This window comes from Pelodiscus sinensis, chromosome 26, assembly GCF_052426305.1.
Source record: "Pelodiscus sinensis isolate ZL-2025 chromosome 26, ASM5242630v1, whole genome shotgun sequence".
NCBI classification, from domain to species: domain Eukaryota; kingdom Metazoa; phylum Chordata; order Testudines; family Trionychidae; genus Pelodiscus; species Pelodiscus sinensis.
Window position 1 is genome coordinate 14,311,485 of NC_143077.1, and position 27,895 is coordinate 14,339,379.

The following is a 27,895-nucleotide window of genomic DNA, read 5'->3' on the forward strand; positions in this document are numbered from 1 at the left end:
TTCAGGGAGAGACTCTGGGAGCAAAATTGGCCGCTGCAGCGAGTTTCACCCTCCTGGCTCCCAGCCTCCCCATCTCTTGCGATGTGGGCCTCCCAGCTCCTGGCCCTAAGGGTTGTGCTGACTAGAGTGGGCCAGAGAGAGGGACCCAAACACCAGCTGGGATCTGAGACTTTGTCTCTTCTCCCCCTCCCCCCCGACATGTCCTTTTCCTTCCCCACCTTATTTCTTCTCCACACCCCCCCTTTTCAATTCTGTCTAATAAAACTCTGCCTTAGCCAGCTGTCAAGACTGTACATCTTGCAACACTGCTGTAACCTGTGACCTCGGAGAAGCAACTAAAAGCAGTCGCCTAAACAGCCCGATGCTGGTCCAAATTACCCAGGTCTCATGCACTGAACCTGTTTCTCCAGCACTGAGCTCTGCAGGAGAAAGTCCACCCCGGAGACAGCTGCTGCATTTGCTACCTTTGCTACTGTTGGCTCTCCACTTTTGCCTGCATTTGTCTTCTAGAAAAGGGCATCAGGACCTCACCCACAGCACAGCTCCCGCCCAGCTCAACAAACTTCTTCTCTGTTCCCTAAGGGGGTATGTCTACACTACAAACTTATTCAGCCGCTATATTCAAAGTATAACAGCCGTTATTTTGAATTAACGTTAATAGCGTCTACACAGGCAAACCGCCATTTTGAAATACATTCGAAATACTGGAGCCCTTATTTTGAATTTGGTAAACCTCATTCTACGAGGAGTAATGCCAAATTCGAAAGAGCTATTTCGAATTAAGTGCTGTGTAGACACTTAATTCGAAATCAGGAGCCTCCAGGGAGCCCTGGTGGCCACTCTGGGCACAACCAGGAAAGCTTCCTCTCCTCTCCCTCATTCCCAGCGGGGCAGCAGGCCTGAAAGCTCGCCATGGCCCCGTCCAGCTGTGGTGGTTCGGTGCTAAACTCAGGGCTAACTATAGCAAGCCCCGCTCTACCTTAGGCTAAGGTGATTTCCTTTCCTGACTACCTTCATGGGGCTATTACCAGAGCTGCTGGGGCAGTTACATTCACTACGAGAAGAGCACAGTGCAGGGGGGCAGCCCCCAGGCGCGGCGCAGGAAATGCACCAACGCAGCACATCCTGGTGCCCAGCTCTACTGCAGCAGGGTGGAATCTGAGGACAAGGAGTCCATGAGCAGTGCCCCTCCCTGGGTTACTCCAGCAGGTCTCTGCACCTCTCCCGCTGCAGTCCCAGGCACAGAGAGTAACTCCGCTCCACCACGTTCCTGGCCACACTGGATGTTTAATAGGCAGCAGGTTTAAAAGAAACCAAAGGAAGTTTTTCTTCATGCAGAGCACAGTCAACCTGTGGAACTCCTTGCCAGAGGATGTTGTGAAGGACAGGACTTTAACAGGGTTCAAAAAAGAGCTAGATAAATTCATGGAAGATAGGTCTATCAATGGCTATTAGCCAGGATGGGTAGGAATGGTGGGGTGGGATTGCTTGATGAGTCTCTGTTCTGTTCATTCCCTCTGGGAATTCCTGGCATTGGCCCCTGTCAGAAGACAGGATACTGGTCTACCTGGACCTATGGTCTGACCCAGTATGGCCGTTCTTATGTTCTTAGGTTGCAGACAGCCAGGGGTAAAGCCAGAACCCCAGTGAAGTCACAGTTACAGGAATGTCAGGCTCTGAACATGGGCGGCAGGTAACATAGGCAAGGGAAGGAATTGCCTTCCCAAAAGTGTCTACACTGCCCAGCTACCCAGCTGGAAAGACTGGGGCCATGCTGCACAGTAGCCCCGGCCCTTAGCTGGGGTTGGGCAGGACTTGGCTTGTGGAGAAGGTTGTGAAAGGGCATGATCTTGGGAAGGGGTGTGGCTTTGGGAAGAAGGGGCGGGGCTTCAGCTGCCTTCCCCAGCAAGGCCTTCACCTGCCGCCCATGGCTCTGAACTCTGGCACAGTGCCAGCACGTGCCGCCCTTTACCAACATCTTGCCCCCCTTAACAGGGGGGTGGTAGTTCATGGTTTCCTTACCAAAAGCAGCCTGGGTTTGGCTATTCCAGCTTTTTAACTACACCTCCTCTACAGCATGCCCATGTTACCCCATAGGGTCTTGTGCTCGGGCCCGCTTCTCCACTGCCTTGTTCCCCATGTCACAGACACAGCGATGCACAGCAAGTGCACGATGGGTGCAAAACACTGCCAGGGTGAATAAACGGGTGTGGCTGCTGGCGTAGTGTGTTGTGCCCCAATAGGGGCTGACAGACAACCCAAGGGGCACTGCTATGGTGTAAGGTTGTGACTACTCAAGTAGTTGACTACCCAATAAGCCTGGACTTATCGCAGGGGCGGGCAATAATTTTTGATGGAGGGCCACTTCAACAATTTGGAAAGTGGTCAGGGGCCGCACTCTTCCATATTAATGAAGGAGGGGAGGGGTCTGGGATGGAGGTTGGGTGCAGAACGGAGCTGGGGGTAAGGGCGGGAGTTTTGGTGAAGGAGACTGTTGTGACCTAGGGCCCTGGACTTTGACCTAAAGCAGGGAATTGGGGTACAGGAGGAGGTGCAGGAGTTTAGGTTGTGAGCTAGGGCAGGAGGGGACTGATCTCAGGCATGGAATTGGGGTGATGGATCTGGGAGGGGGTATGGATGCAGGAGGGGGGCAGAGGATTTGGGTATGTGGAGTAGGAGGGCAGAGGGTTGGGGAAAGAAGGGGCTGGGGTGCCAGAGGCAGGCTCTGGCCAGGAGACTTACCAGCCGGTTCCTGATTCAGCTTCCCTGCCTGCCTCGCCCCCGCAGAGGCTGCAGGCATGTGCTCTGTGAATAACTAGGAGCCCCTTGTGCCTTGTGGCTGCCTGTTATTGAAACAGGCAGCTCCCATTGGCCAGTTTCTGGCCAGAAGCCAGCCAATGGGATTGTGCTGGGGGTGAGAGCAGCTCCTAAAGCTTCCCCCCCTCCCCTCCAGGCTCAGTTTTTAAAGTGAAACTACCCCTCAGTCACGTTTCTGAGCAGTGTGCATGTGGGGCGGGGCAAGGCAAGCAGGGAGCCTGCCTGGGGTTCCCCGCAGCATCCCTGGGCTGGATCTGGTGGCTTGGCGGGCCGGATCCATATTTTGCCCAGGCCTGGCTTGTCGGGTAGTTGAGTCACTACTCAACTAGTCGCTTCTCCCCACCCTTGCTCTACCAGAGGCAGCAAGAGGCAGGGGAGCAGGAACAGGTGCTGGGAGGAGCAAGCTTAAAAGCCAGTTCCCACCAGCATTATCCCTGCGGAGGGCGGGGAGGGAGCAGGGGAGGCAGAGGCTCAGTAAGGGACTGGGCATGAGCCAGGACTCAGCTGTCCCAGCTCGCAGCCGGTCCCAGACGCTGCACCTGCCTTTTAAATGTAGTAAGAGCTGGACAACTCTTACTACATTTAAAAGGCAGAGGTGCAGCAGGTTAGCTCCTGGAGCTAGGAGCTAACCCCGCCGCAGCTCTGCAGTTTCCCCCCTTATCAACTAATCAAGTAGTCAATGGAAATTTCAACACAATTTAACATCCTTACTTAGGATGCTAAGGACTAGTCTATTGCTTATCAGATAGTCAGTCAAATAGTTAACTAGTTGATCCCTGCCTCCTCCTGCTGCCTCTATCAGACAGAGGCAGCAAAGTTGGGGGAGGGGGAAGAAGCTGTACTTCAAAGTGGCAGCATCACACAGATGAGCCGGGGATCAGCTGTGTGGCATTGCCACTTTGAAACCCCAAGGCGGTGTTTTAAAAGGGCAGCTACCGCACAGCTGATCCCCGGATCAGCTGTGCCGCACTCGCCCTTTAAAATGCTGAAGCGCTGCGGACTCCCCCAGGTAACCCTGGGTTCCACGTGGCATTTCCCCAGAACCCAGGGTCAGCCGGGGAGACCCCACCTGACCCCGGGCTCCACGGCACTGCCCTCTGAAATGCAGAGGCAGCGTTTTAAAGGGGCAGCGCTGCACAGCTGAGCCGGGGATCAGCTGTGCAGCTGCTGCCCTTTTGAAACGCTGCCCCGATGATCCTGGGTTCTGCTGAAATGCCGCGCAAAACCAGGGTCAGCTGGAGAGTCCACAGCGCTTCAGCATTTTAAAGGGAGAGTGCCGCGGCATGCAGTGCATCATGGAGCCCAGGGTCAGCGGGGGACTCAAAGTCCCCCGCTGACCCTGGGCTCCAAGACTTTGAAATGCACAAGACTTTTGTACATTTCAGAGCAAGCACACCCACCTGCAGCGAGGAGTCAGAGGGGGCTCTTGTACATTTCAAAGGAGGAATGCGGAAGTGCCTATCGACTAGTCAAGTAGTCGATGGAAATTCCATCGACTACTTGACTAGTCAATTAACTGCAATTTAACATCCTTAATCCTTACTATGGAGACAGGCTCCTTGTGGCTCAGCCGGCAGCTCAAAGCCCTGCAACACGTGAGGATAGTTGTGCTGCGCTAGTGATAAAGTGTTGCTGGAGCTGTGCTGGTCCCAGGATATTAGCGACGAGAGGGGTGAGGTAATATCTTTTCCTGGACCAACTTCTGTTGGTGAGAGAGACAAGCTTCCAAGCTGACCCGGCGCTCAAGGAGCGCTCCATGGATCAGGTCCCAGGCTTGTCTCTCCCACTAACAGACACTGGTCCAGGAAAAGAGAAAACCTTGCCCACTTGCCTCTGAGTGGTAAAGAATCAGCCTTCTAACGCTGAGCATGGCACGTCCATTTGCGAGGATACAGTTATCCTGGCCACAAGCAGATACTTAGAGCCAGAGCTGAGTAAAAACCCAACCACATTTTCTCCCAGAAAATATTTCCAATGAAAAAATTATGAATTTACGAGGAACACTTCAATAAAACGGAACAAAATCAACATTTTCTCTTTGTTTGGAACTGACATTTCCCCCACCAAAGAATGTCATTAAAAGTGAGATTTTCCCATGGGGTAAAACTATCTTTGTTGGAAGCTCATTTCTGGGTACGAAAATTTCAGTCTTCTCCCCCTCCCTGTCCCTGTGCCCAGCTTCCTCTTCTAGGTGTGAAGAAACAGCACGCACGTGCTCACCCCCCCCCCCCCCCGGTTCTCTACATAAACAATATTTAAGAAGAGCTAGTCTAACACACAATCGGTTCAGAAGCATCGATGGCTTTGCCACTCAGTCAGTGCTGCTCACCCCCAGAGATTGGTCCCAAAGGAGTAGATTCCTGCTCATTGAATTCTCTGCACTAGGGCTGTGATGTGTGCAGCACCCGTACCAGTGCTACTAGGGGCATGGGACAATTCAGCTGGGCTTGTGCCCTACAGACTATTGCTTCTGGATTGAGCCCCTTGATCAATCTCAGCCACCTAGGACCCAGCAAGGCAGGTACAATGCTGGGGTTGTCCAACATTTTCCCCCATCCAGTCTTCGGAGCAGTGGGTTTCCAGTTGAAGCTTGGTTCAGTTTCCAGCTCCATTTTCAAAGTTAAAGAGAACCTCAGGAAAGCTGCTGCACATCTGCACCAGCAGGGCCAGTGAGAACAAAGGTTTACCTCTCTGGGACAGCTCTGTTCTGATCGGTCAACCCTTAAGCAGCAAAGTTTCTCTGGTCCCTAGCAGGGTGTCTCAGAGCCTAGCAGAACTCGGATGGGGTGGCTTTTGTTGTAGCCCTCAGTGCAATTGGAACTGGAAGTCCATTCATTTGCTGGTGCCGGGGCCTCGGAGCAACATGCCTGAAATCGCCGCATGCCAGAAGCATGGTGTTCGGGGCTGGCCAGGTGGGACCTGCAGGCAAAGTCTGATTCTTCAGTGTCTAACCCCTGTTGGTCTAGTGAGAAGCAAGACTGCTGCAAAGCTGGACTGGCGGCTCTTTGAGAGCCAAGTCCCTCTTCTCCACGCAGATCTAGTGCCATTCCTTTCCAAGGCTAACGGGCTAACACTTTGGGCAGGAGAGTTCCTTTCAGTTCTGTCTCTCTGGTCCTTCAGAAAGACACCCAGGAATTCAGCTTGTGTTTTCAGACCCGCTCTGTGTCCCACCCTATGCACATCTAGGCTGCTCCCTCAGCACCTGCTCCTTGGGCACACTTTCCCTTACGTCCTCCTAAAGGACGGTGGCTTTGGAGACATCTCCAGGCAGAAGTCACAGGCTGGCTGTGGGACCCCCAGTAAGCAACTGGGCCATCCTTGGCTACTGATTACACGCATACCCAGCATTGGGGCACATTTCATTCATTCTAATTTTGGCATTGAGCCTGGCATCAGAATGGCCCTGCAGAGGATCAAATGGGGTTGCCAGATAAGGCACAAGTTGTCGCTATGATGAATACTGAGCAATGGGTTCTCCCTGGTTTGCCACTTGAGGTACCTCTGGCAGCTACACAGCACCTTGGCTTCGCTGGTCCTGAGCAGTACAAGTGGCTTGTGGCCTGTCACTGGCCAGAAATAATACAGACCGCACAGGTACCCTGGGAACATTCGCCCAGCCTGGCCAGGCACACTTGGGGCAGACGTAGAGCCTCCTCCAAGTGTGAAAGGTTCCAGGGACCATGGCTCGTGGTCCCCTGCAGACGAGATGGAGGTAAAAGGGCATTTCCACCCTACCCCGGTGTTTCCACCGCAGCTGCTATCAAGACTAGCACAATTAGCACATCTAGACTAGCACAGCAGCGGGAGCCCTGGAGAAGGCGCCAATTCTCAATTCTCTGTTGCCCCGGCCTTCTGCAGCCATTGACCCATGCATGAAACAAGGGCCAAGCACTAGCATTTAGAGGGGCCCTTTACACCCACTTTGCACTGGTGCAAATATAACCCACACACCTAGGGGAACGTCTAGACTACAGGCTTTTGCCAACAGAGGCTTCTGTCGACAAAGACTGTCTAGACTACAGCCAGTTCTGTCAACAAAGCAAGCCGCTTTTTCGACAGAGTCTAGATGCTCCCTTTTGAAAAAGCACAGTGTGAATGCAATAGCACCTTTTGTCGACAGAACTCTGTCGACAAAAGGTGTTATTCCTTGTAGAAGGAGGTTTACTGCCGTCGAAAAAACTGCCACGTTCTGTTGACTTACTGTCAACAGAACTCGGTGGTAGTGTAGATGCAGGTATAGTTTTGTTGACAAAAGGCCACTTTTGTCGACAAAACCCTGTAGTCTAGACACACCCCTAGTGTGGTTCACTGTCCCATGTAGTGGCACTTAGACCACTTACAGCAAGAGATAAGAACAAGGGAGCTCTACAGCCTAACCTAAGAGCCAGTTGCTTTTATAGCTCAAGATGTAGAGGCTCCTATACTAACTCCAGAAGTCCCAGGTTCAAATCTGCCCAGTGGCAGGTTACAATGTAGAATCAGGCTGGGCACATGCATATGCCATGCAACAGAGAAACCAACACACCCACCATGCACTGATAATTAGAAACCGTCAGGGGACTCTGCAGCAATTTTAAGCTCCTTAACAGATTCTGTGCTGCAACCCCTGTCACGTGGGGGAACATTTTAACATGCTTCCCCATTTTTAAACAGGCACCTCCCCCCGTTGCAGGCCAAGCCAGCCAGAGGCACCAGGTCTCATGCTGGAAGGACTGAGAGCTGCTAGGCACATTGTTTCACCAGCATGCAGGGCCCGTGTCCTCCATCCTGCTACGTCAAGTCGTGGTTTGCTTCGGCAGTGACTCCCGATTGCCTTAGAACAAATCCAAGGCCCAGCATTACAGCAGCTGCCAGCATTAGCACTCCAATGGTATACACTGATTGGGGGGAGGGAGAGCGGGTTAATTACACTCCATTGAGGCAAAGGTCACAAGGAAAGTAAAATATTAACTTCACACCCCCGCCCCGCCTTCCCTGGATCCTGATCGCAGGGCACCAGAGCCAATGGGGCCCAGATCCCCTGCCAGTGGAATGGGGCAGCGTCAATGCAACGGAGAGCTACGCCAGCTAAGGAGCTGTCCCCAAAAAAGAAGTCAGGGGAAGCCAAGCCAGCACACCTTCCCCAGGACAAGACGGATGCACAGGAAGGATCAGGCTGGTTGTACCTACAATTAACTCTTTGCTTGAAATGCTCAGGGCGGGTAGGGACACCTGTCCTGTTTGCTCTTACAACCTGTGCGCACTGACATGCGGGGCTTTACGAGCGTTAATTTAAATTCATTCTGCCTCCCCCACCCCGCCCCCTCCCCGCCTTCCATTTTTTCATTCTCTTGTGAAAAAGGTTTCCATACCTCGCTCCTTCCCCTCCCCCGCCCGTCCTGGATATGTTTGCTTTGCCCCAGCCCAATCTCTTTGGATGAGCACCCGAGGGAGATTGGGTTTGCACTGTTCAGATTCCTGCCAAACACTTGCGGTCTTGGCCCACACTCTACCCCCTCCAAACCCTGCCCTTGAGCTAGAGCTAGGGCGGCATGAGGGCGAGGGGGGTGACACAAAGGAAAATCCAAACGCCCCACAGGATGGGTGAGCTTGAGAAACACATTTTTCACGTGACCAAACTCTGGCAAAATGAAAATCCTGTCAGGAAGCCAGGGAAAACAGCAGCTCAGATGCACAGGGAAATCGAGGGAAATCAAATGCACGGGGCTTAGACGGGAGGCCTGAAACCCAAAGGCTCAGGCTACAAGAAACTTTTGTCGTTTTCGTGGACGTTTTGGGGGCACAAAGCTTTGAGGGCCTGGTTTTCAGAGGTGCTAAGCCCCAGGGGAGCTTTCCCCAAGGTCAAATCAGACACAGTCGGTCAGCAGCTACCTTCCCCCAGATCAGCTGGAAGACAAGCCAAGCAGCCCCTCCTCCCTCCACCTGCAGGACTGAGCCAGGAGGTTGTCTTGTGCTGCACAGATCCAAGTTGAAAAAAAACCAAACCAGAACAAAACAAAACCACAGGAGCTAAGCTGCAAAGTTTACACACACACACACACACACACACACACACACACACAGTTTTGCTTTTTTTCTTAACTTGGGCCACACCCACCCATACTGCTACACACACACTTGCACATACAAAGACACGGCTGCTCACACACATACACAGCTACACACGCACACACAGACTGCTACACACACACACACACTTGCACATACAAACAGACACGGCTGCTCACACACATACACAGCTACACGCGCACACAGACTGCTACACACACACACACCGCTACACACACACACACACACACACACACGGTGTCAACACACACAACGTTTTGGTTTTTCGTGTTTCCTATCTTGCTACACGCCCTCTCTGGGTTTACTCACCGTGTTCTTCCTGGTCACCATCTTATCCAGTTTCTTTGCGATCCGCACCAGCTCCTCGGCTCGCCCCATGACGGCGGCTCGGCTCGCTCCGAAGTTTTGGCGTACGCCGGAGCGGACGGAGCGGGGAGGGGGGGGGTTTACACGACAGAAGAGGCCAGGCGCTCGCCCCCGGGGCAACTCGGCTCTGTTTGCATCTGGGCCTGGGGCGGTCGGGGGGGGGGGGTGTTTGTGGAACTTTTCTGCGGGTTCGGGCCGCGGGGGCGGCTGACAGCTCGGCAGGGCAGGGGGAAAAGACGAGGAGTCGGGAGCGAGAGAGCGAAAGCGGAGAAGGGGGCGTGGCACATACAGCCAAAATAGCACCAGGGGGACGGGCTAAATATAGGGGCCAAGGTCTGAGCGGGGCCGGGCGGGGGCTGGGGGCGCGGGTCGCGTGTGAACGCAGCTGGAGCGCCCGGGCCGGATCCCCCCGCGCGCGACAAGCTACACCAGGAGCGGTGCCTGCAGCTGCCTTGCTCCTGTCACGGGTGGGACTCACAGCTCCCCCCCCCCCACACACACACAGACACACTCTACTGCACCCACATGGATAAATCTATTAGCAAGGCCGGAGGGGGGAGCAGAGATGCCACCGTGGGAAGACGCTGGGGGGCGGGGGAGGGCTGGCCCGCTGCTCTTTAAAGTCTGCGTTTCTCCCAGCCCCCACCTGCTCTAAGGCTTGGCTCCTGGCTCCACAAAAATAGTCTGGGAATTTCCCCTACAACCATTTTGCCACAGGCCATGGATTTTCCAGTCCAGGCTCTTGCATCCAACAGAGGCCAGGGCCCGGTTCTTCAGAATAAGATTCCCTGCACCACTTTCCCATTGAGAGACAAGAGAAATTTCTTCCTGACCACAGCTGGTGACCAACATGTGTCCTGAAGCATGAGGGTTTGGTGATGCATGCCATTTTATTGTAGGTCAGGCATCATGCTGGTCTTATGCCTTGTAGCAGCTAGCCCTTGTAAAGAGCCTGTTAAACTAATTGTCTGCAGCAGCAGGTTTCACAGGTGAATATTTATTTTAATAGCTGGGGAGATGTCTTTTAAAGTATGGGTTAATTTTAAGGCTAATAACATTGGCAGTGATGTTGTAAATAGCTGGGTTGTTTAAGGTCCCTGGGAGAGGAACTGATCATTACCAGATGTCTGTTCAGCACATGGCACAAACTACAACTCATAGGAGACATTATGGCAGAGTATCCACAATAAAATAGTTCAGATGTGGGATATTCAGCTTTTTGAAGGAAACATTTCCACACACAAACAGCAGGCATTTTTGTAAAAAAAAGGTAATTTAGTCTCAGACCCAGCTTTCCATCAAAAAGTATTTGAGTTTTGCAGAAAAAGTTTCCCCCAGCCCTGGTGACCCAATCCCATGCTTCAAAGCACAATCTGCTCCACTATGAGGGGTCAGGAAGGAATTATCTGATAGTCCATAAGCAGGGTTTCACAACACACCAACTTTAGGTTTCTCAAGCTCTGAAGCATAAGCTCTCAGTGAAGACAGCAAACTGGACAGGGTGATCTGTTTTAAGGTGGCATGCCCTATATTTCTAAACAACTTTACAACAGTATTCATGCTCGAGAGCCTAAGATCAGGTGGTGGATGTTGCTGATAAAGCTCAGGGGGAATATGCAAAATTAAAAGAGAGAGATTGTAGATGTGCACATGTGTGCAAAACAGAAGGGAGGAGAGATTGTCTAGTCAGTGGTTTTGAACAGTGCCATTAATTCGCTGGTTTTATTTTCCCCCTAAAGTTTATTTTCAAATTCAAGCTAAGAACGGCTCTCCCAGTTGAGCATTTTTAAGCAATCTGAGTACAACTCAGGCTGTTGGACTCTGCCAGCTTCAAAACACCAGCCAAGGGGAGCGAGGTACATACATGTATGATAAAATCCATGCCATTCATGGAGGCCAGGGAAGTAGGCTTAAAATGTAGGGTTTAGCATTAAGGGCAGGCATGGATGTGTATGGAGGACTAGAAACATTTTAATATAGCAGTTGAGGGGCAGGGATAATAGATTACTGCAGTGTTGAAAAACAAACAATTTTAGGCTGCAGCAAGAAAACCAGAAAATGAAACTGACCAACAAGGGTAAAACTGAAACCAATTAGGAACAGAAACTGATCTGTCTCATTTACAATGTTCAAGGCAAGGGAACTGCAGGAAGAGAACAGTGTCAAGGCGAAAATTAAAGTCAGATCAGTTTTCAAAAAAACAAGATTTAAGTCCACATTTAGACACCTGTAGAAGCAGCCTAATTTTCAAAAGACCAAGGGCTCCCCATCCCCCACTGAACTCAGTGGGCATCAGCATTTTTAAAAATCAGGCTTAGGAGGGTCCTGCCTCACTTTGTCCTCAGAATAATACCCTGAGCTTGAAGTGTCTCTGTGCTCTTAATGAAGACATTGAGCTCAAGTGCTTTGGATAATTGGTGCTATTCTTAAATCTCACTGAAGAAGACTCAGAACATGTCTAAGGGTTTTGCTGAATTGAGGCTTTGGGATCCACATGTTGAAAGGCAATTAGTGATTTTGGGGGTCCATTCTCATAGATCTCAAAAGACCCCTGATTTTCAGAGCATGGGGGTTTAGCTTTTTATTATTATTATTTTGCCCCATTCAGCCATTTTAAGTCAGACAACCCAACCACAGCCAGGCAAAATTGCTACTGCTTTTCAGCATTTTGGGATCTCCATGGCTGGGAATTTTATTATTTACATCTCAGTCTAGCTGTTCCAAAGTTTTTCCCAGTGTAACATTCTATAGGGCTATTGGAAGGAGAATTTGTTTTTATTAATATAAAGGAATGTCTCTAAGTAAAGCTATACCTGCCCCAGCTGTAAATCTTTAGTCTTACTCCTTGGGAGCCAAGCCCTCTCCTTTCTGGGTTGTCAGGAGAGCTGGGTATAAAATGGCTGCTCCAAATCGAAAAAGGCAGGTGGGAACACATATAAATTGCTGTCCTGGACAGGATCCCTTATGCAATCTGACACCAAGAACTGTAGGGAGAGAACTTAAGAATTCCTTCACGTGTTTTCATCTAGAAGCCTCAGTAAGAGCCCAGGAAGAAGAATTCTACCACTTCCAGGGGAAAAAAACCTCTCATGTCAGCATGTATTTCACCTGAATATTCACTGAAATAAATGCTTAACTTAGGCCCAGTTGCAAATGCACTGGGGAAAGAGGAGAAAGTGAAAGGTTGTCTCTTCGGCTGCGTTCCCACAACGTTGTGCTCTGCTTTTGGCTGCCCACAAACTGTGCTTTGGAGACAGTGGGGTCTAGAAGTAGGATCCCTGGTGGAAGAGCTGCCATCTCTTCACAGCTGGATGAGCGAGAGTCCACCAAGGACCCAGGTGCTGTAGAAAATGGAGTTAATGGTACAGTATCACAGAACTGGGAGGGCCCTCAAGAGGCCTTTGAGTCCAGTCCCTTGCCCTTATGGCAGGACCACGCACGGTCTACATCATCCCTGAGAGGTGTCTGTCTAACCTACCCTTAAATATCTCCAGTGATGGAGAGTCCACAACCTCCCTTTAACCACCCAGGGGCTACGTCCTCACTGGCGGCTTCTTGCACAAGAATTCTTTTGCAGAAAAATCAGTTCTTGTGCAAAAAATCTTCCACAAGAGCATGTCCACACTGCCATGTGCTTTTGCGCAAGAGCGTGCATGGCAGTGTGGACACTTTCTTGCACAAGAAAGCTCTGATGGCCATTTTAGCCATAGGGGTTTCTAGTGCAAGAAATTCATGTTGCCTGTCTACATTGCCTTCTTGTGGAAGAGCTCTCGCACAAAAGGGCTTATTCCTCGTGGGGAGAGGAATAACTCTTCCGGAGGAAGCCCTGTTTTCTGATGCTGTCCTGTAAATTTACTTGCGTAAGAACGTGTGTGCAGTGTAGACGCCCTGCAAGGTTTTGTGCAAGAACAGGCATTCTTGCGCAAAAAGCCTGCAGCGTAGATGTAGCCCCCGTGTTTAACCACCCTGACAGGTAGGAAGTTTTTCCTAATGTCCAACTGTGATGGGACAAAGCAGCCCTGCACTGAACTTGCAGGGCCCTGTCAGACCAGGTAGGAAATGACCCAGGGCAGGGGCAAGAGCAGCCTCTTTCACCCCGGGAACCTTGGCGCGTTTCGGTGGGATTTCCCCGCCAAGGGAGTGGTGGGCCATCCTGCCCCTCACAGGCCCCTGTGCCGGGACCCGGTGGAGTAGGATGGGTCCGGGTTCCTCCTACCAGAGGTGTGGCCCCACCATATCTGGGACCCTCCAGCACAACACTTGCCTTAAAGGGCCAGCCAGGGACTTTGTTTATTGACTTGGGCCAGCAGGCCCTGCCCTAACGGGCCAGCCAGTGACTTTGCTTATCGACTTTGGGTCAGTGGGCCCCCTGCGTGAACGGGACTTGACATAAGGACTCGGGGTCCTCTCCCTGCCTGCCGCAGGGGGCAGGAGAAGTCGCCCCATGACACATGGTGGAGAACGTGGGTAAACCGATCTCTCCCCTGATGTGAGGGGAAAAGTAAGGGTACAGACTTAGTCCCCAGAGGGAGAGGTTCCTTTTTTTACGGCGGTTAATTTTTGTTGGAGAGACAGGATGGATTCCAATCAGTTTGCACAGCATGTAGCAGAGAACACTGAGGCTACGTCTACACTGGCCCCTTTTATGAAAAGGGCATGCTAATTTAAAACTTCAGAATAGGGAAATCCGCGGGGGATTTAAATATCCCCCGCGGGATTTAAATAAAGATGTCCGCCGCTTTTTTCCGGCTTGTAGATAAGCCGGAAAAAAGTGTCTAGACTGGCCTGATCCTCCGGAATAAAGCCCTATTCCGGAGGATCTCTTATTCCTACTTTGAAGTCCTAAATCCGCATAATAACTACGTGGCCGCTTATAGTGACTATATCGTCGTGACTATATCGTCATTTATAGCCACAGTTGGATGGAACACCTTCAACACCTGGCACAGGTGCTGCGAGCTCTAGCGGGGGCAGGCCTTATGGCCAACCCGGCGAAGTGCCACTGGGGGCGTCGAGAGGTGAGCTACCTGGGCTATACAGGCGGGAGAGGGCAGCTCCGACTTTTGGTGGACAGAGTCCAAGCACTTCAGGATTGCCCTACACCCACCATGAAGAAGCAGGTGCGGCAATTCCTGGGGCTGGCGGGATACTACCGCCACTTTATTCCAAACTTTGTGACCATCGCAGCACACCTTACAGACCTCACGAATCCTCGGTCGCGCCACATCAAGTGGACCCTTGATGGTGATGCTGCCTTTCGGACCTTGAAGGTGCCGCTAGCCCAGGAACATGTGCTCATCCAGCTGGACTTTGATAAACCATTTATCTTGCAGACTGATGCCTCGCAGGTAGGGTTGGGGGCTGTTCTGAAGGGGATGGTTTGATGAGATAACATGATCTTGGTAACTAATTGACCATTCATTATCAGTGGGAAATAGGTCAATGGAGGGATGATAGGAGTTACTATAGAGAACTTTCTGGGTGTCTGGCTGGTGAGTCTTGCCCACATGCTCAGGGTTTAGCTGATCGCCATATTTGGGGTCGGGAAGGAATTTTCCTCCAGGGTAGATTGGCAGAGGCCCTGGAGGTTTTTCGCCTTCCTCTGTAGCATGGGGTACAGATCACAGCTGGAGGATTCTCTGCATCTTGGGGTCTTCAAAGTATTTGAAGGCTTAAATATCTGAGATATAGGTGAGAGGATTATTCTAGGAGGGGTGGGTGAGATTCTGCGGCCTGCACTGTGCAGGGAGTCAGACTAGATGATCATAATGGTCCCTTCTGACCTTAAAGTCTATGAGTCTAAGTAATGGAGGGTGCAGAACACCCCACTTTTTATCTCAGTCGTAAGCTGTTCCCGTGGGAGACCAGATACTCCACGAGAGAACAAGAGGCCCTCGCAGTAAAGTGGGCCGTAGAGACCCTGAGGTATTCCCTGCAAGGGAGTCGATTTACGCTGGCCACTGAAATGGCTCCATGCCATGAAAGACTCTAACGTGCGGGTCATGCGCTGGTACCTGTCACTTCAGCCTTTTGTTTTCCAGGTGGTGCATCGCCCAGGAAAAGTCCACACTAATGCAGAGTTTTTTCCAAGGACTGGTGAAGAGGGGATGGCAACGCCCCCCTTGCCGACCCTCTTAAGGGGGAGGGTGTATGACATGGCAAAGCACCCCCACACTGAACTCGCAGGGCTCAGCCAGGGCTACCTGGCTGCAGAGGCCCTGCCCCCGCAGCCCTACCGAGCATGCCCAGGCTGCAGCTCAGCTATAAAAGCCTGGGAAGACGCTCAGTCGGGGCTGGTGGCCGGAGCCGGCCCTGGGCACATGGTGCATGGTGAGCGCCAGCCCTGGGAGTGCCGTGAATTGGCCGCCTGCGCTCTGGGCGCGTGGCACTTGGGGTGGGGGGCGCCAGCCCTGGGCGCACGGCGCTTGGGGGGGCACCGACCCTGGGTGCGCGGCTCTCGGGGGGGGCTGCCCCTGAGTGCGCAAGTGTCCCCGCCCTCTAGTGCCTGGTGGGCAAACAGCCACACCCCCTGGTGCCCGGCGGGCAAACGGCCACGCCCCCTGGCGCCCGGCAACCTCAAATGGTTGGGGACCACTGGTGTAGATGTACCCAAAGTGCTGTGTACTGTTAAAGAACTGCCAGACTCCACCCCAGAAGTGGCTGCATTTCAGTGATGGGTGAAGAGATTTCTAGATCTAGTTTGCCCAGTGCTTTAGGATGAGGCCTTGTATTAATACGATATTATTAAATATATACAGATACTTACCTCGCCCCTCCCTGAACTAGGACTGTTGCAGGCACATCACACACTGAGCCACACCCACTTATAAAAAATGAATTTTAATAGAAATTAAGGGGGGGGGGTGTAAAAAGACGACTGGAGATGAAATATTCCACTAAAAACCCACTGAGAGTTATAAAAATGCAACTTGATCACAAGGAACAAATAGGGAAGACTCATCTGGGTCAGAAGCATTGGTCCCAGTCAACCTTTGCTGAAGCTAACAAAACATGCCCCCTACCTCCTTTAAAAAGTATTCCTGACAGACTAGAATGAGTCTCTTTTTAGCCATTAGATCTTGGGAAAGGAGCCAGAGGCAAACCCCAAAATCCAAACATCCAAAGCAAAGACAGACCTATACCCACGTCCCAAATTAAATTTTGTTTAATCAACTAAATCAACTAGTTGATGGATTTTCCATTGACTGGTCAATTAGTTGATAAGCAGGGAAGCTGCAGTCGGGTTAGCTCCTGGCCCCGGTAGCTAACCCCGCTGCGGCTCTGCCTTTTAAACGTATGAAGAGCTTGCCAGCTTTTAATACATTTAAATGGCTGAAGTGCAGCGGGGGGACCCTGCGCGAATTGGGACAGCTAGGGGGGAAGAGAGTAGTTGAGGGACTAGTCAACTATCCGATAGTCGACTAGTCGCTTACAATTCTAGTCCCAAAATTATTCGCCTCCCTTCCCCTCCCCGCCAGCTTTTGGTGGTGCAGTTTTTAAATCCCGGCTTGACAAAGCCCTGGTGGGGATGATTTAGGTGGGATTGGTCCTGCTTTGGGCAGAGGGCTAGACTCGATGACTCCTGAGGTCTCCTCCAGGCATATAGTTCTATGTGTGAACAGGTCTCTGGGTCATGTTTGACCCAAAACGAACCTCTGCAATACCGATCTCCTTCCGTTGATTTGCAAAAAGAAACTGTTTTCTAAATCTCTTTTTAAAAACAAATTATGGATGGCTACATTTTCTCACACAGATCTGGGCCTGGACCTGCAGAGGCTTAGAGCACTTCACCCAACGTGCCAACCAGTGGAACTCCTTGCAAGAGGATGGTGTGAAGGCCAAAACTGTAAAAAGGTTAAAGAAAGAACTAGATAAATCCATGGAAGATAGGTCCATCAATGGCAGTTAGCCAGAAAGGGCATGAATGCAAAACAATACGCTGAAATGTCCCTTGCCTCTGATTGCCAGAAGTGGAAATGGATGACAGGGTGGATCACTTGATGCTCACCCATTCTGTTCATTTGCTCTGGGGCCCCTGGCATTGGCCACTATTGGAAGACAGGAGAATAGCCAGTCGATGCCCCTTTAGTCTGACCCAGTATGGCCGTTCGTTCACTCCTAGCCAATGTCCTGCCATGGATATTGCGGTGCCTTGGTCCTTATAGTTCTCTGCTGCAGAACACATCAGTGTAGTCATCTGTGGGCTGAGCTGCTGTAGTCTAACTCAAATTACTGTGCTCCACCAGGGAGAGAACGGAGCCTGGGATACACACGAGCCCAGAGCAGATGATCTTTTCTGGGCTTAACCTCTGTTAGAAAAGACTTTTTAGGCATGCAGGCAGCCTAATTGAAATCAATGCTATTATGGCCAGGTGTTGTGCTAGGCACCTGCTGGGCTAGCGGTATCTGCAAACTATGCCCATACAAGGGCAGACTGGTAAATGCAGATTCAGAATGACGGGGCAAAAAGCAGCCAGCCCCGTTACTTTTAAATAAGAGGAACCTGAGGGTGCAAAGCAATCCAGAAACCACGTGCTGAATGGCCCCAGCTGCTCCATCTGTAACATGGGGGTGACTTTGCTCACCTCCTCTGCAGGATGCTTCGAGAGCTGCTGATGGCCACTGCATTCTTTACTGTTGCTGAGGGGTGGAGATGGAGGCCTAGCAGGGGGGATTCAGCAGTGCTGGGGGTGGACAGGGGGAGCCCCCCCAGCCTCTCTGTTCTAGGCCCCCTCTTATCTGTCCTAGGCCCCAAGGGTTCCAGGTACATCCATTGCCATGCTCGTGTCGGGTGACCCCCCCCATGTTAGATGGGGGGGCAGGAATCTTATCCACTGTGCCACTGAAGGAGCCCCCCAACCTCTCTATATTTGGGGCTCCTGTTATTCTTCCTTAGATCCAAGGGTGCCAGGTCCACACTGGTTGGAGGTGGTGGCGGCAGGATACAATGGGATGAAGTGGCGCAAAGGGGGAATTTGGCCAGTTTCTAGAGAAAACTCTCTACCCTAGGGCAAGAGCAGCATTTGAATCAGTGGGGACACCACGGGAGGATCCGCTGCAGTGAGCCGCCCTGCATTGCTCCCCCCCCCCCCCCCCGCAGTGGGGAAAGGAGCAGACTGAGTGGCTTAATTGAGCTTCCCCACCACGAGTTTCTAGACTCTGAGGAGGACACATGCAGCACCAGGAGACTTGTGCCCCCCCCCCGCCCAGTCAGCTGGCTACACCCGGCCTGGACTAGTTATGCCAGGACGGGGTGGGAAAAGGCTCCTGTAGGTCTCTAGGATGTAAGGAAACCCCCTGCACAGGCTGGGGCACTGTGCTGGGAGGGCAGGAGCGGTGCCAGGCTATCAGCACTGGATGGGCCTTGTCCTGCCATTGCAGACTCACCCCGGGGCCTGTGTCCCTAGGAAGTAACAGAGGGCAGTGCACAGCCAGGCTAACGCTCGCCTGGCCCCCTGGAGATGGTGCCTAGTCCCCCACAAGGGGCTGGCGGCCTGCTCCTGGCCTGACTCAATCCTTTGGGGCTAATTGCTGGGAAGAAGATACAATGTTTGGGATCTACGTCCCTTTGCTTTGCTTCACTACAGACCTCTGCCCCGGCCCAGCACCGGAATACTAGAACTCGGGGCTCCCACTTGGATCCCAGGGGAATGGGACGAGAGGCATCCCGGCTCAGATTTGAACCCCCTCCCAGGTCTCCAAGGTGGCGGTAGGACTAGACGTTCCCTCAGTCCACAGAGGTTACAGAGCAGACAAATGGCTGGAGCCGAGGGTTGCGGAGCAAGGAGCAGGTGCAGCAAGACTGTCCGTGGTTCTTGTCCATCTCCTAGCAAGCCAGGGTCCCTTGCTGTTTCTCAGCCATCGCCCGCCCCAGCTCTGCAGAGGGGCCTGCAAGTTCCATGGGATCCTCATGTGCTGGTTCTCGTTGTCCGACTCATCCAGTGAGCTGCAAGGCTGGGGTGAGGGTGCAGAGAGAGAGGCTGGTCCTGGTCCAATGGGAGGAAGGTGCCCGGCTACCTCTCCGTCCAAGAGAAGGGACTAGTTTGGGGAAAGAGACTAAATGGACTGGTACCTTGGGGGGGTTCCACTCTACCCCCTGCACCAAACCCTCATCGTCTGTGCCCGGCCGGCCCTGGCCTTCGAGGTCCAGTCTGAGGGTGGGACGGGGAGCGAGAAACAGGCCTGTTGCCCTGGAGTTGCTGGAGTACAAAGTCCTGAGGCCTTGCTGGGGGGGGGGGGTGTGTTGAGTGTTCAGTCCTGCACCCCGCACGCTCGCCGAGAGCTCGGGCCCGTTCCCAGGGAAAAGGAGAAACCAGCCAGTCAGTCTCGGTCTTGCAAGAGATGGACAAAGCTGGCAGGGAAGACGCCCGTCCTGGAGCCATCTCCTTCAATGAAGCCGACCTGAGGGAGGGCAGAAGGCAGCAGATCAGAGCCGAGAGGTGCCCCAGGGGGCTCCCGGCACAGAAGGTGCAGGGATGCCGGGGGGAGGGGGGGCTTGAGAGTGTGAAGAGTCACAGATCTGCGAGGCAGGGGATGGGGTGGCCTTTGGATGCCAGGGGGGGTCCGGAGATCACACATCCCTGCTCCCAGTACAGCTCCTAACTGCAGACCCCGAAGGGGCCGAGAGTCCATCGGCTCCGCCCCCCAGGGACAGGAGGGGTCAATGGAGATGGGAGAAGAAGCATCCTCTAAATATTAATCTCCTGCCCCCCAGGCCCTGCTCTAGCTCCCTCCTGGGGGGCTGGGACAGCAGGAGAGAGGAGCCCAGTGGATCAAGGGCCTCAGGTCCCAGGCTAGAACTCGGGGTCTGGGCTCCCAGTGGTGCCTAACCCAGTCACCCCAAGGCAGCAGCACTCACCCAGCTCTGCTCATCCTCCTCCCGGGTCACCACGATCACCTCGCCCTTGGAGAAGCTCAGCTCCCGGGCCCTCTCCCCCTTGCAGTCCATCAGCGCCATCACCCTCTTCTGCCTCCCCTTGGCCTGTGCAAGCAAATGGACAAGTGTCTTCTGAGCCCCGGCCCAGCAAACGGGGGGGGGGTGGCGGAGGAAGGGGGGTGCCCGCCGTGCAGGCCCCCCTCATGCTCTGCTACAGGGAGGCAGTGCCCCAGGGCATCACACGGGGGAGGGTCCATGGGGTGGGGGCAAGCCGGGTTAAACAGCCTTGCATCTACCTGCCCCCCACTTCCCCAGCCCGAGCCTCTTCCCCCACCCGCCTCCCGTCTCCCCCGCCGGCGCCACCCCGCCCTGACCCATCCTTTCCCAAGCAGTCAGTAGCCACGGTAACAGCCCTGCCCAGAAGATGGGCCCAGAGTAAGGGGTGACAGCTGCTCCCAAGGGTAGGGATTTTAGGCCCTTTGAGGTGGTAGGTGACCCAGCGTGATCCTCCAAAGTAGGCCCAGCGGGAGAATCTTTCCTCCTCCACAGCCCCTCGTCAGCCCCCACAAGCCACGCTCCTCTGCAGCAGTGAAGACAAGCCCCACATCACCCTCCCACCACCCCAGCCCCTGAAGTAGCCCGAGCAGGAGTCTGCAGCCCCACAGCTGCTGATGGGAACGGCCCCCTCTCTGCTGTAGGTGAAGGACACGCTAAGGCACCAACTCCCATGTGGTCTGGGGCACCAGGCTGAAAAATGAGCAGCTGCTTAGCACCCAGTCTCCCTCCCCCCCCAACTCCCAGTACCTCTCACCCACCGATCCACTCCCTCCTCTCTCCCCCAGCACCTCCTGCCCCCCGCGAGCAGCTGTTTTGTGGTGTGCAGGTGGCTCCAAGGAGGAGCAGCGAGGCCGGAGCATGCTCTGGAGAGGGAGGCAGGGAAGAGACGGTGTGGGGGCAGGAGTGGGAAGGGGCAGGAGGTTTGCAGGAAGCGATGGAGTGGGGGCAAGGCCTGGTTGGGGGGGGGGGCAAACCTGCCCAGCTAGAGGGGAATTCGGCCTGTTGGGACACGTGACATACTTTGACCACAAGGGAGGCTACATCAGCGTGGCTGAGCAGAGGGATGGGCCCCTAGGGTGGGGTGGGAGGAAGGAGTCACAGGGGAATTTCACAGCGGGCAAGGGAATCTCAGAGTAGCTGGAAAATGAAAATCAAAGCCAGGGACCGGTTCCCTTCCGGCCTGACTTACCGGGGCGAACCTCCTGGGCATGGGCACAGGGGCAGCGTTCGGCACCGAACTCGGAGCCTTGCTGGAAGGCAGCTCCTCGGAGCTTGGGAGGGAGATGGCCGAGCCGGAGGATTTCCCCGCTGAGCTGCCACTGATCCGCCGGTAGGACCGGGTGATTTCTGAGCTGTGAGGGGAGAGGATCGGGGGGGAGGTTGCTTCAGATTCAGCCATCAGGATGGTTTGATGGTGTGTCTCAACCCTCTCCCGCACCACCACAGGAGCCCTCCCCCTCCAAAGCATGGACTTGTTCTAGCCAATGGGTTCTCCCTCGCTGGCCACCCCCCTCCAGCACCTTCCCCTCCAAAACATCTTTCTCCCCTCCTTGATCCGGCACCGCGGTTGGGGTTCAAACAGGCAGGCAAGGTAGCAAGAAGGCTGAAGACCGCACAGGCTCCGAGGGTGTTGCCTGTTTCGTTGCATATGGGGAAACACGTCCCTTTTCCATGTCGATTTCTCCACATGGTAGAAAGACACCCAGGGGCCAGACCCTGGATCATGTGGCCCTCATGATGCAATTTGGGCCCCTCCCCAGCTTATCCACTAGCAGGCTGCAAATCGCCGTCCACGGCACAAAGCCCTGCTGAAGTAATCCAACCCATCTCTCACCCCTGGGGGCATGCTCCTGCCCCACAAGGGGTCCTCCTCCCAGCCAGGGCTCCGGAGTCCACTCTACCTGAACTTAACCGGGGTTATTTGCCCCTGTTCTGGCGATGTCCCAGCAGCAGCCTGCTGCGCCATTGTCAGACTGGTCTCCGACATCCTCCGCTGGCTGCCGCTCTCCGCCTCTGCATGGGTTTCCCAACAGACCGTGCGTCTGGCTTCCGGGGGGCTCCGGGAGGTGGACAGCGGCCGGGATGCACTGCTGTCCAAGGTGCTGGGAGCACTGGATGTGGACAGGTGTCGGAGGGCAGGTGCCTCTGATAGTGTGGAGGCCTGGGGCTCAGAGGCCTGACGGGGGAGCTCTGGGCGATCTGGAAAGGAGGAAGCAGGAGATCAGGAAACCAGAAGCCCCCGCAGAGAGTTTTCCCTGCATCTGCCGGCTGTATTGAGACGTTGCTTGGTCTTTGAATGCCCCTTGATCAGGAGAATGGTGTCACAGCACGCAGGCTGTCTCCACCCTTCCCGGGCCAGCGGGTCTCACGAGTCCCACAGGTCTGTGGCAAAGCCAGAAGTTTGGCTGGCGGATAAACCCTGTCCTCAAGAGATCCTGGCCCAGATCTGCTGTCCTGAGAGGCTCAAAGCAGCAGCCAGTCCCAAATGCTGAATCCTTCAAGCTTTGCTCTGGCCAGCACTTCCACCCTCTCTCAGCCTGGCGGAGGGAGACATGCTCACCTGCTGGGCTCTGCCCCAGTTTGGTCCTGGAGCCCCCTCTGGTCGGGTTTTTGACAGGCAGCGGTGGAGGGATCTCCTCGCTGTGTGACCGCCGCTGGACGGGCCGGGAGGGAACCAGGATGGTCTCGTAGGTCTTGTTGCTGATGTCCATGCCAGAGCAGCTCCACCGGTTCTGGGGGAAGAGGGCAGGCTGGCCTGTGGTTGGAGAGGACGTGGACTTAAAGGATCGTTGCAGGGGGCTCACCTAGATTGGGGCAAAGCAAACACAAACACATCACTGCTGCCTTGCAGCTGCCCAGCGGCCTTCCCCACAGCTGCCCCCCTCCGCAGCTGGGTGCCCACCAAGCATTCAAACTCATCGCCCCACCACTGGGCTTAATGCTTTCACGGCTTCCTGGAGCCAGGCTTCTCCAGCCCTTTGCCTTCCCCCCCATCCATGAGCAAGGTTCCTTCTCGGCGCTTGGTCCTGCACATTGCTGTGCCAGGCCAGAGATCTCGGCTGGTGTTCGTGAACATCTGGATCCTGGTTCCCATGAACCCAGCCAGTTCTGCAACAGGCTGGGCTGTGGACGGGGTGGAGGAAGGGGACGTTCCTTTATTAGCTAGGAAAGGGAACTCTTTAAAAGTGACGGCCCTCGTTCACGCGCATGGATTTTGGTTTGCGTGGTAATCACTTGTTTCTCTCGCTCGCTCTCCTTTCCAGGGGAATTTCCATTCTCTCTCAGATAAACCTTCTTGCGTTCCCTGACAAGCTGTGCGAGTGATACAAGAGCAGCGGTTTAAGGTGAAACTAGGGCTCGCTCCATCTGGTACTCCAGCGAGCAGCCAGCCTCTGCGGCCAGCGATCACAGGGGAACAGCCAGCGGAGAGGGGTGCTCCTCTTGCTGACCTGCCAGGCAAAGAGCCCGGAGGGGAAAGCTTGGGTGGCTGGTGGCATTAGGAGAGCAGACACCTAGTTACCAAGCAAGATCCCCTCACGCTAAAGGCAGGAGATAGCAAGGAGATTCTCCGTGCTGGGTGCCCGAGGACAGACAAGGGGGGAGGAGTCCTGCAGGCTCCTATGGGAAGGCAGCCCTCGGACAGGCCGAAGAGCCTCTGCCCCTCAGAGAACCCTGGCCCAGTGGACTCCAGGGACACATACATGCCACTGAGGGGAGCGGTACCTTCTCCTCCTGGTCGTCCTCGCTGTCGTAGGCGTATTCCTGAGGGACCTCCCAGTCGTAGTCCAAGGGCACCTGCAGGTTTAGCTTCCCAGCCTGTGCCTGCTCAAGCTGCCAGAAATGTGGGTCATGAGGAGGAGATTCTGCTCCCATCCTGCATACCCCAAACCCACACCAACCCGCAGCACGGTACCCACCCTCCCTCCCTCTCTGCCCCACGGCAGGAGTCAGCCGGGCTCTCCAAGCCACCCTGCTTCCTCCCACCTCTGCCCTGGATAAGGGCCTCACCCCAGTGTGCCTGCCCCCATCCTGGCCCCAGGGATCTTCTTCCCCCCTCGACCTACCAGCTCTTCGCACTCGGTGTGTTTGTGCCTCCTTGCCACATCCAGGGCCGTCTCGCCTGCAGCATTCACTGGGTGGGGGAGACGAGGCCAGGTCTGCATTATCAGCCCCTTCGAGAACCCCTCGCTCCCACCCATTCAGGGATCTCCCCCCAAGTGCATAGGGGTGCCCCAGGTGGATCAGCAAGCAGCAGATCCACACCCCACTGCCACTGCACCCTGAGCTAGGGGTGGCCACTGTCACCAACAGGAGGATGTTGCTCAGCAGCCAGTGACTTAGAGGTTAACTCAGGTACCTAGCAAAGGTGACGGCCAGGGGCCGGGAGAGCCAATCGAGATAGAGGCTTGAAATGTGAATTGGATATAGGCTCCCTGCCTGCTTTCTTTGTGTAGGCGAGTTAAACCAGGAGCCTGGCCTGAGTTCCTGGGTGTCAATACTGCAAAAAAAGACCCCCGGCCTGGCCCAGGTGTGCTGACTCCCTCTCATGGGGCAATACAACCGCAGCGTAGACGTAAAGGCTCAGGCTCTGGGAGGACCCAGCAAGGGGGCACGGTCTTAGAGCTTGAGCTCCAGCCCCAGGGAGAAAGGCTGCCCTTCTATTTGTAGCCCCTGGCATGAGCTCCAGTCAGTTGACCTGGGCTCTGAGACTCCCTCCGGAGTTGATGCTCCCTAGGACTTCTGGGGGCACAGCCAATAGTTCTCTGTGCTGCAATAAACAGAGCCACTCTGTAGGAGAACTCGTCTGCCCTTCCAGGCATGGGGGGGGGGAGCTGTCAGAAGGCATTGGAGGGCTATTAGCACTCCTGAGTTTAGACAGAATCCATACGTCCCCCACCAGCCTGAGGGAAAGCAGGACTTGGGCTAACCCACCTCAGGAGGGCCAGCAACCCTGGGTGTAAAGCTACGCAGGTCAGAGGGTTGTGTGCGTATAGGAGGGGGGGGTCTAGGATAACACCCAAGGAATAGCCTCAGCTAATTGAAGTGAAGACACAGCCAAACAGATTACAGCTCGCCAGATCAGCACACTCTATTAAGCAAGCCGCTTGCTCATTAACTACTAGTTGAATCAATGATTAAAAAAGAAACGAAATTAAAAACTGAAGCTGAAGGGGAATAGAAACATTTAAGGAATTTTCCTAAGTTGATTCTATTGACTAAAGTGAAAAGCATTGTCAGAATGGCATTAATTAAAGGCAAAGTGATTAATCGGGAATAATGACATTAGATCAGTGGTGTAATTAAATGAGGAACTGATTGAAAAGGACATGTTCAATTCAGAACACCACACTCTGAGACCAATCGTGGCACAACAAACAGTCGTTAAAGGTTTTACAGTGATTTAAGCCAATTAAAAGTTTAAAAACTAATAAATGCTCCAAAACTGGCTGTGACTAGGTGTTGTGAAATCCACAATGGTGGCAAATGTGTTGGCTCTCCCGTTACACACACACATACAACCAGTTTTTCTTGGTTCTAATGTGTAGAGAAGGATTATGCATAAGCGGTTAGAACAAAAACAAGGAGTCATTGCATTGGATAGGGCACTGGACTGGGAGTCATGAGACACAAGAACTATTCTATCACCAAGCTGCTTTGTGCCTCAGTTTCCCTGTTTGTAAAATGAGAATATTAGGACTTCCCCAGCTCACAGAGCTGTTGTGAGGGTGATTAATATTAAAGATTGTGAGGCACTCAGATACAACAGTAACGGGAGCCAGAGAAATACCTATACATTGGCAGGCCTCCTTGCTCTTCCATAGTTTGGGGGAGGAGAGGAATCCTATTAGCCGCATTTTAAAATCTGTTCTGACTTTCCTCCTCCCACCACAATTCTACAGGAGAGAAGCATGGCCTGGCTTTCCCCTCTGACCGGGCACTCTGCCTCGTCTGCCCCACGCTCCCTACCTGTGTTTGTGGCCGCTTTCCCTTTCAGCAGCAGTTTGAGGCAGTTGGGCTGGTTATACTGAGCGCTGTAGTGCAGAGCCGTGTTCCCATCCTGAGTCGCTCTGTCCAGGTTCCCCCTGCGCAGCAAGGCAAAGGCGGTTGAAGAAGCAGGCGCTGCCTCAAACATCTGCCAGCAGCAAGACAGCGCTGCCTAGCTGGGGTTTGGGCATCAGAAGATGCGGGTTCTGTTCCCAACCTTGCCAAGGACCCCGTTCGACTTGAGTAAGTCATGTCCCCAGTCTGTGCCTCAGTTTCCCCATTGCTAAAATTGGGGGGTGGAGGGGAAGCCTCCTGACCTGCCTCTTGTGAGGAAAGGGAGAATCAGTGACACAGTGGGGGACGTCTAGGTGGACATTAGGAACAACTATTTCACTAGGAGGGTGGTGAAGCACTGGGATGGGTTACCTAAGGAGGTGGTGGAATCTCCATCCCTAGAGGTTTTTAAATCTTGGCTTAAAGCCCTGGCTGGGTCCTACCTTGGGCAAGGGGCTGGACTTGACGACCTTCTGAGGTCTCTTCCAGCCCTAGGATTCTTTGATTTTGAGATCCTTGCAGGGCCAGTCAAAGCAGAGAAATTGTGTTCCCTTGCAGGGGGACAATGCGGACAGTCCTTTCTCCCTCCTCAACTCATGACAAGGCTGTTTTTCTCCAAATCCCTCCTACTCCGGCTTTGTCCTTCTCTTGCTGTGAACGGGGGGCTCAGAACACAGTATTCCTGCCAGGGTCTTTTTGGAATCACATGGAGAGCAATTACCTCTGTGCTCCATAGTATGACATGGCCACGGAGCCAGCCCATAATTACATGGGCCAGCCTATTGGATAGATCTTATGGCCGCAAACAGGCCAGTCTAGGTCTTTCTTCCCCCTTCGTATCCCCCGTTCCCAGGGATCTCTTCCTCCCCTGCATTATCATCATCCGCCCTATCATCATCAGTTTCCTCTCCGTGTAGTGTTACAAGTCAAATCTCCTTGTTAGTTTCTGCCCCAGTTTCCAACCTCTCTTGTTCCCTCTAGACTAAATCTCGCAATTCCCCCCATTTTAGTGTCAGCTGCAAATCCCACCAGCGGTCTCATGAATCCCCTTCTAACGCCCCTGACGAAGGCCAGGCCCCATGTGAGAATGCACTTTCAGCAGCCCAGTTGGTCTCAGGGCAGGAGAACTCTTAAGTCACATGGATTTTTCGTGGAGCCTCCCATCCCTGTGTTGACCAGGCCCACGCCCACTTTGCTTGTGAGACCTGATACACTGCCATGCCAGGATGCTGCCCTCCTCCCTGGGGGAAGCTTACCCATTTTGAATGATGAAGTCCACCAGCGGGAGGGAGGACTTGTCTGCATAACGCACAGCCAGATGCAGAGCCAACTCACCCTGGTCCTGTCACAGGAGGAGGGGGAAAAACCCATTAACCCTCTCTCTGGTACAGCGCAGCTTGGCTGGGCACATTCAATTCACAAGAGAACAGAAGAACGGCCATACTGGGTCACACCAATAGTCCATATAGACCAGTGTCCTGTTCTCCAGCAGTGGCCAATGTCAGGTGCTCCAGAGGGAATGAACAGGAAAGGCAATCACGGACTGATCCATCCATCACCCCCTTCAAGCTCCAGGCAATCTACGGCTAGGGACACCTAGGGTACGTCTAAACTACATGCCTCCGTCGACGGAAGCATGTAGATTAGACAGATCGGCAGAGGGAAATGAAG

At 53.7% G+C, this 27,895-nt stretch overlaps 2 protein-coding genes across 3 annotated transcripts in view; both read right to left on the minus strand.

Annotated features, from left to right (window-relative positions):
* Positions 1 to 9,518, minus strand: part of TCEA3 (transcription elongation factor A3) — a 34,201-nt gene extending 24,683 nt beyond the window's left edge. The window contains exon 1 of one of the 2 annotated variants that reach the window (XM_075908671.2): positions 9,196 to 9,518. In XM_075908671.2, the coding sequence (XP_075764786.2) occupies positions 9,196 to 9,264 (69 nt within the window). In that variant the 5' untranslated portion in view covers positions 9,265 to 9,518. The remainder of the gene's footprint in view (positions 1 to 9,195) is intronic. The other variant, XM_075908669.2, reaches the window with a different exon arrangement.
* Positions 9,519 to 16,073: 6,555 nt separating this feature from the next.
* ASAP3 (ArfGAP with SH3 domain, ankyrin repeat and PH domain 3) overlaps positions 16,074 to 27,895 on the minus strand; it is a 70,453-nt gene continuing 58,631 nt past the window's right edge. Inside the window, exons 18-26 of the mRNA XM_075908668.2 lie at positions 27,481 to 27,566; positions 26,153 to 26,268; positions 24,250 to 24,317; positions 23,909 to 24,016; positions 22,746 to 22,989; positions 22,087 to 22,384; positions 21,375 to 21,537; positions 20,111 to 20,233; positions 16,074 to 19,653 (exon numbers count right to left, since the gene is read on the minus strand). Coding sequence (XP_075764783.2) covers positions 19,573 to 19,653; positions 20,111 to 20,233; positions 21,375 to 21,537; positions 22,087 to 22,384; positions 22,746 to 22,989; positions 23,909 to 24,016; positions 24,250 to 24,317; positions 26,153 to 26,268; positions 27,481 to 27,566 — 1,287 coding nt within the window. The 3' untranslated portion in view covers positions 16,074 to 19,572. The remainder of the gene's footprint in view (positions 19,654 to 20,110; positions 20,234 to 21,374; positions 21,538 to 22,086; positions 22,385 to 22,745; positions 22,990 to 23,908; positions 24,017 to 24,249; positions 24,318 to 26,152; positions 26,269 to 27,480; positions 27,567 to 27,895) is intronic.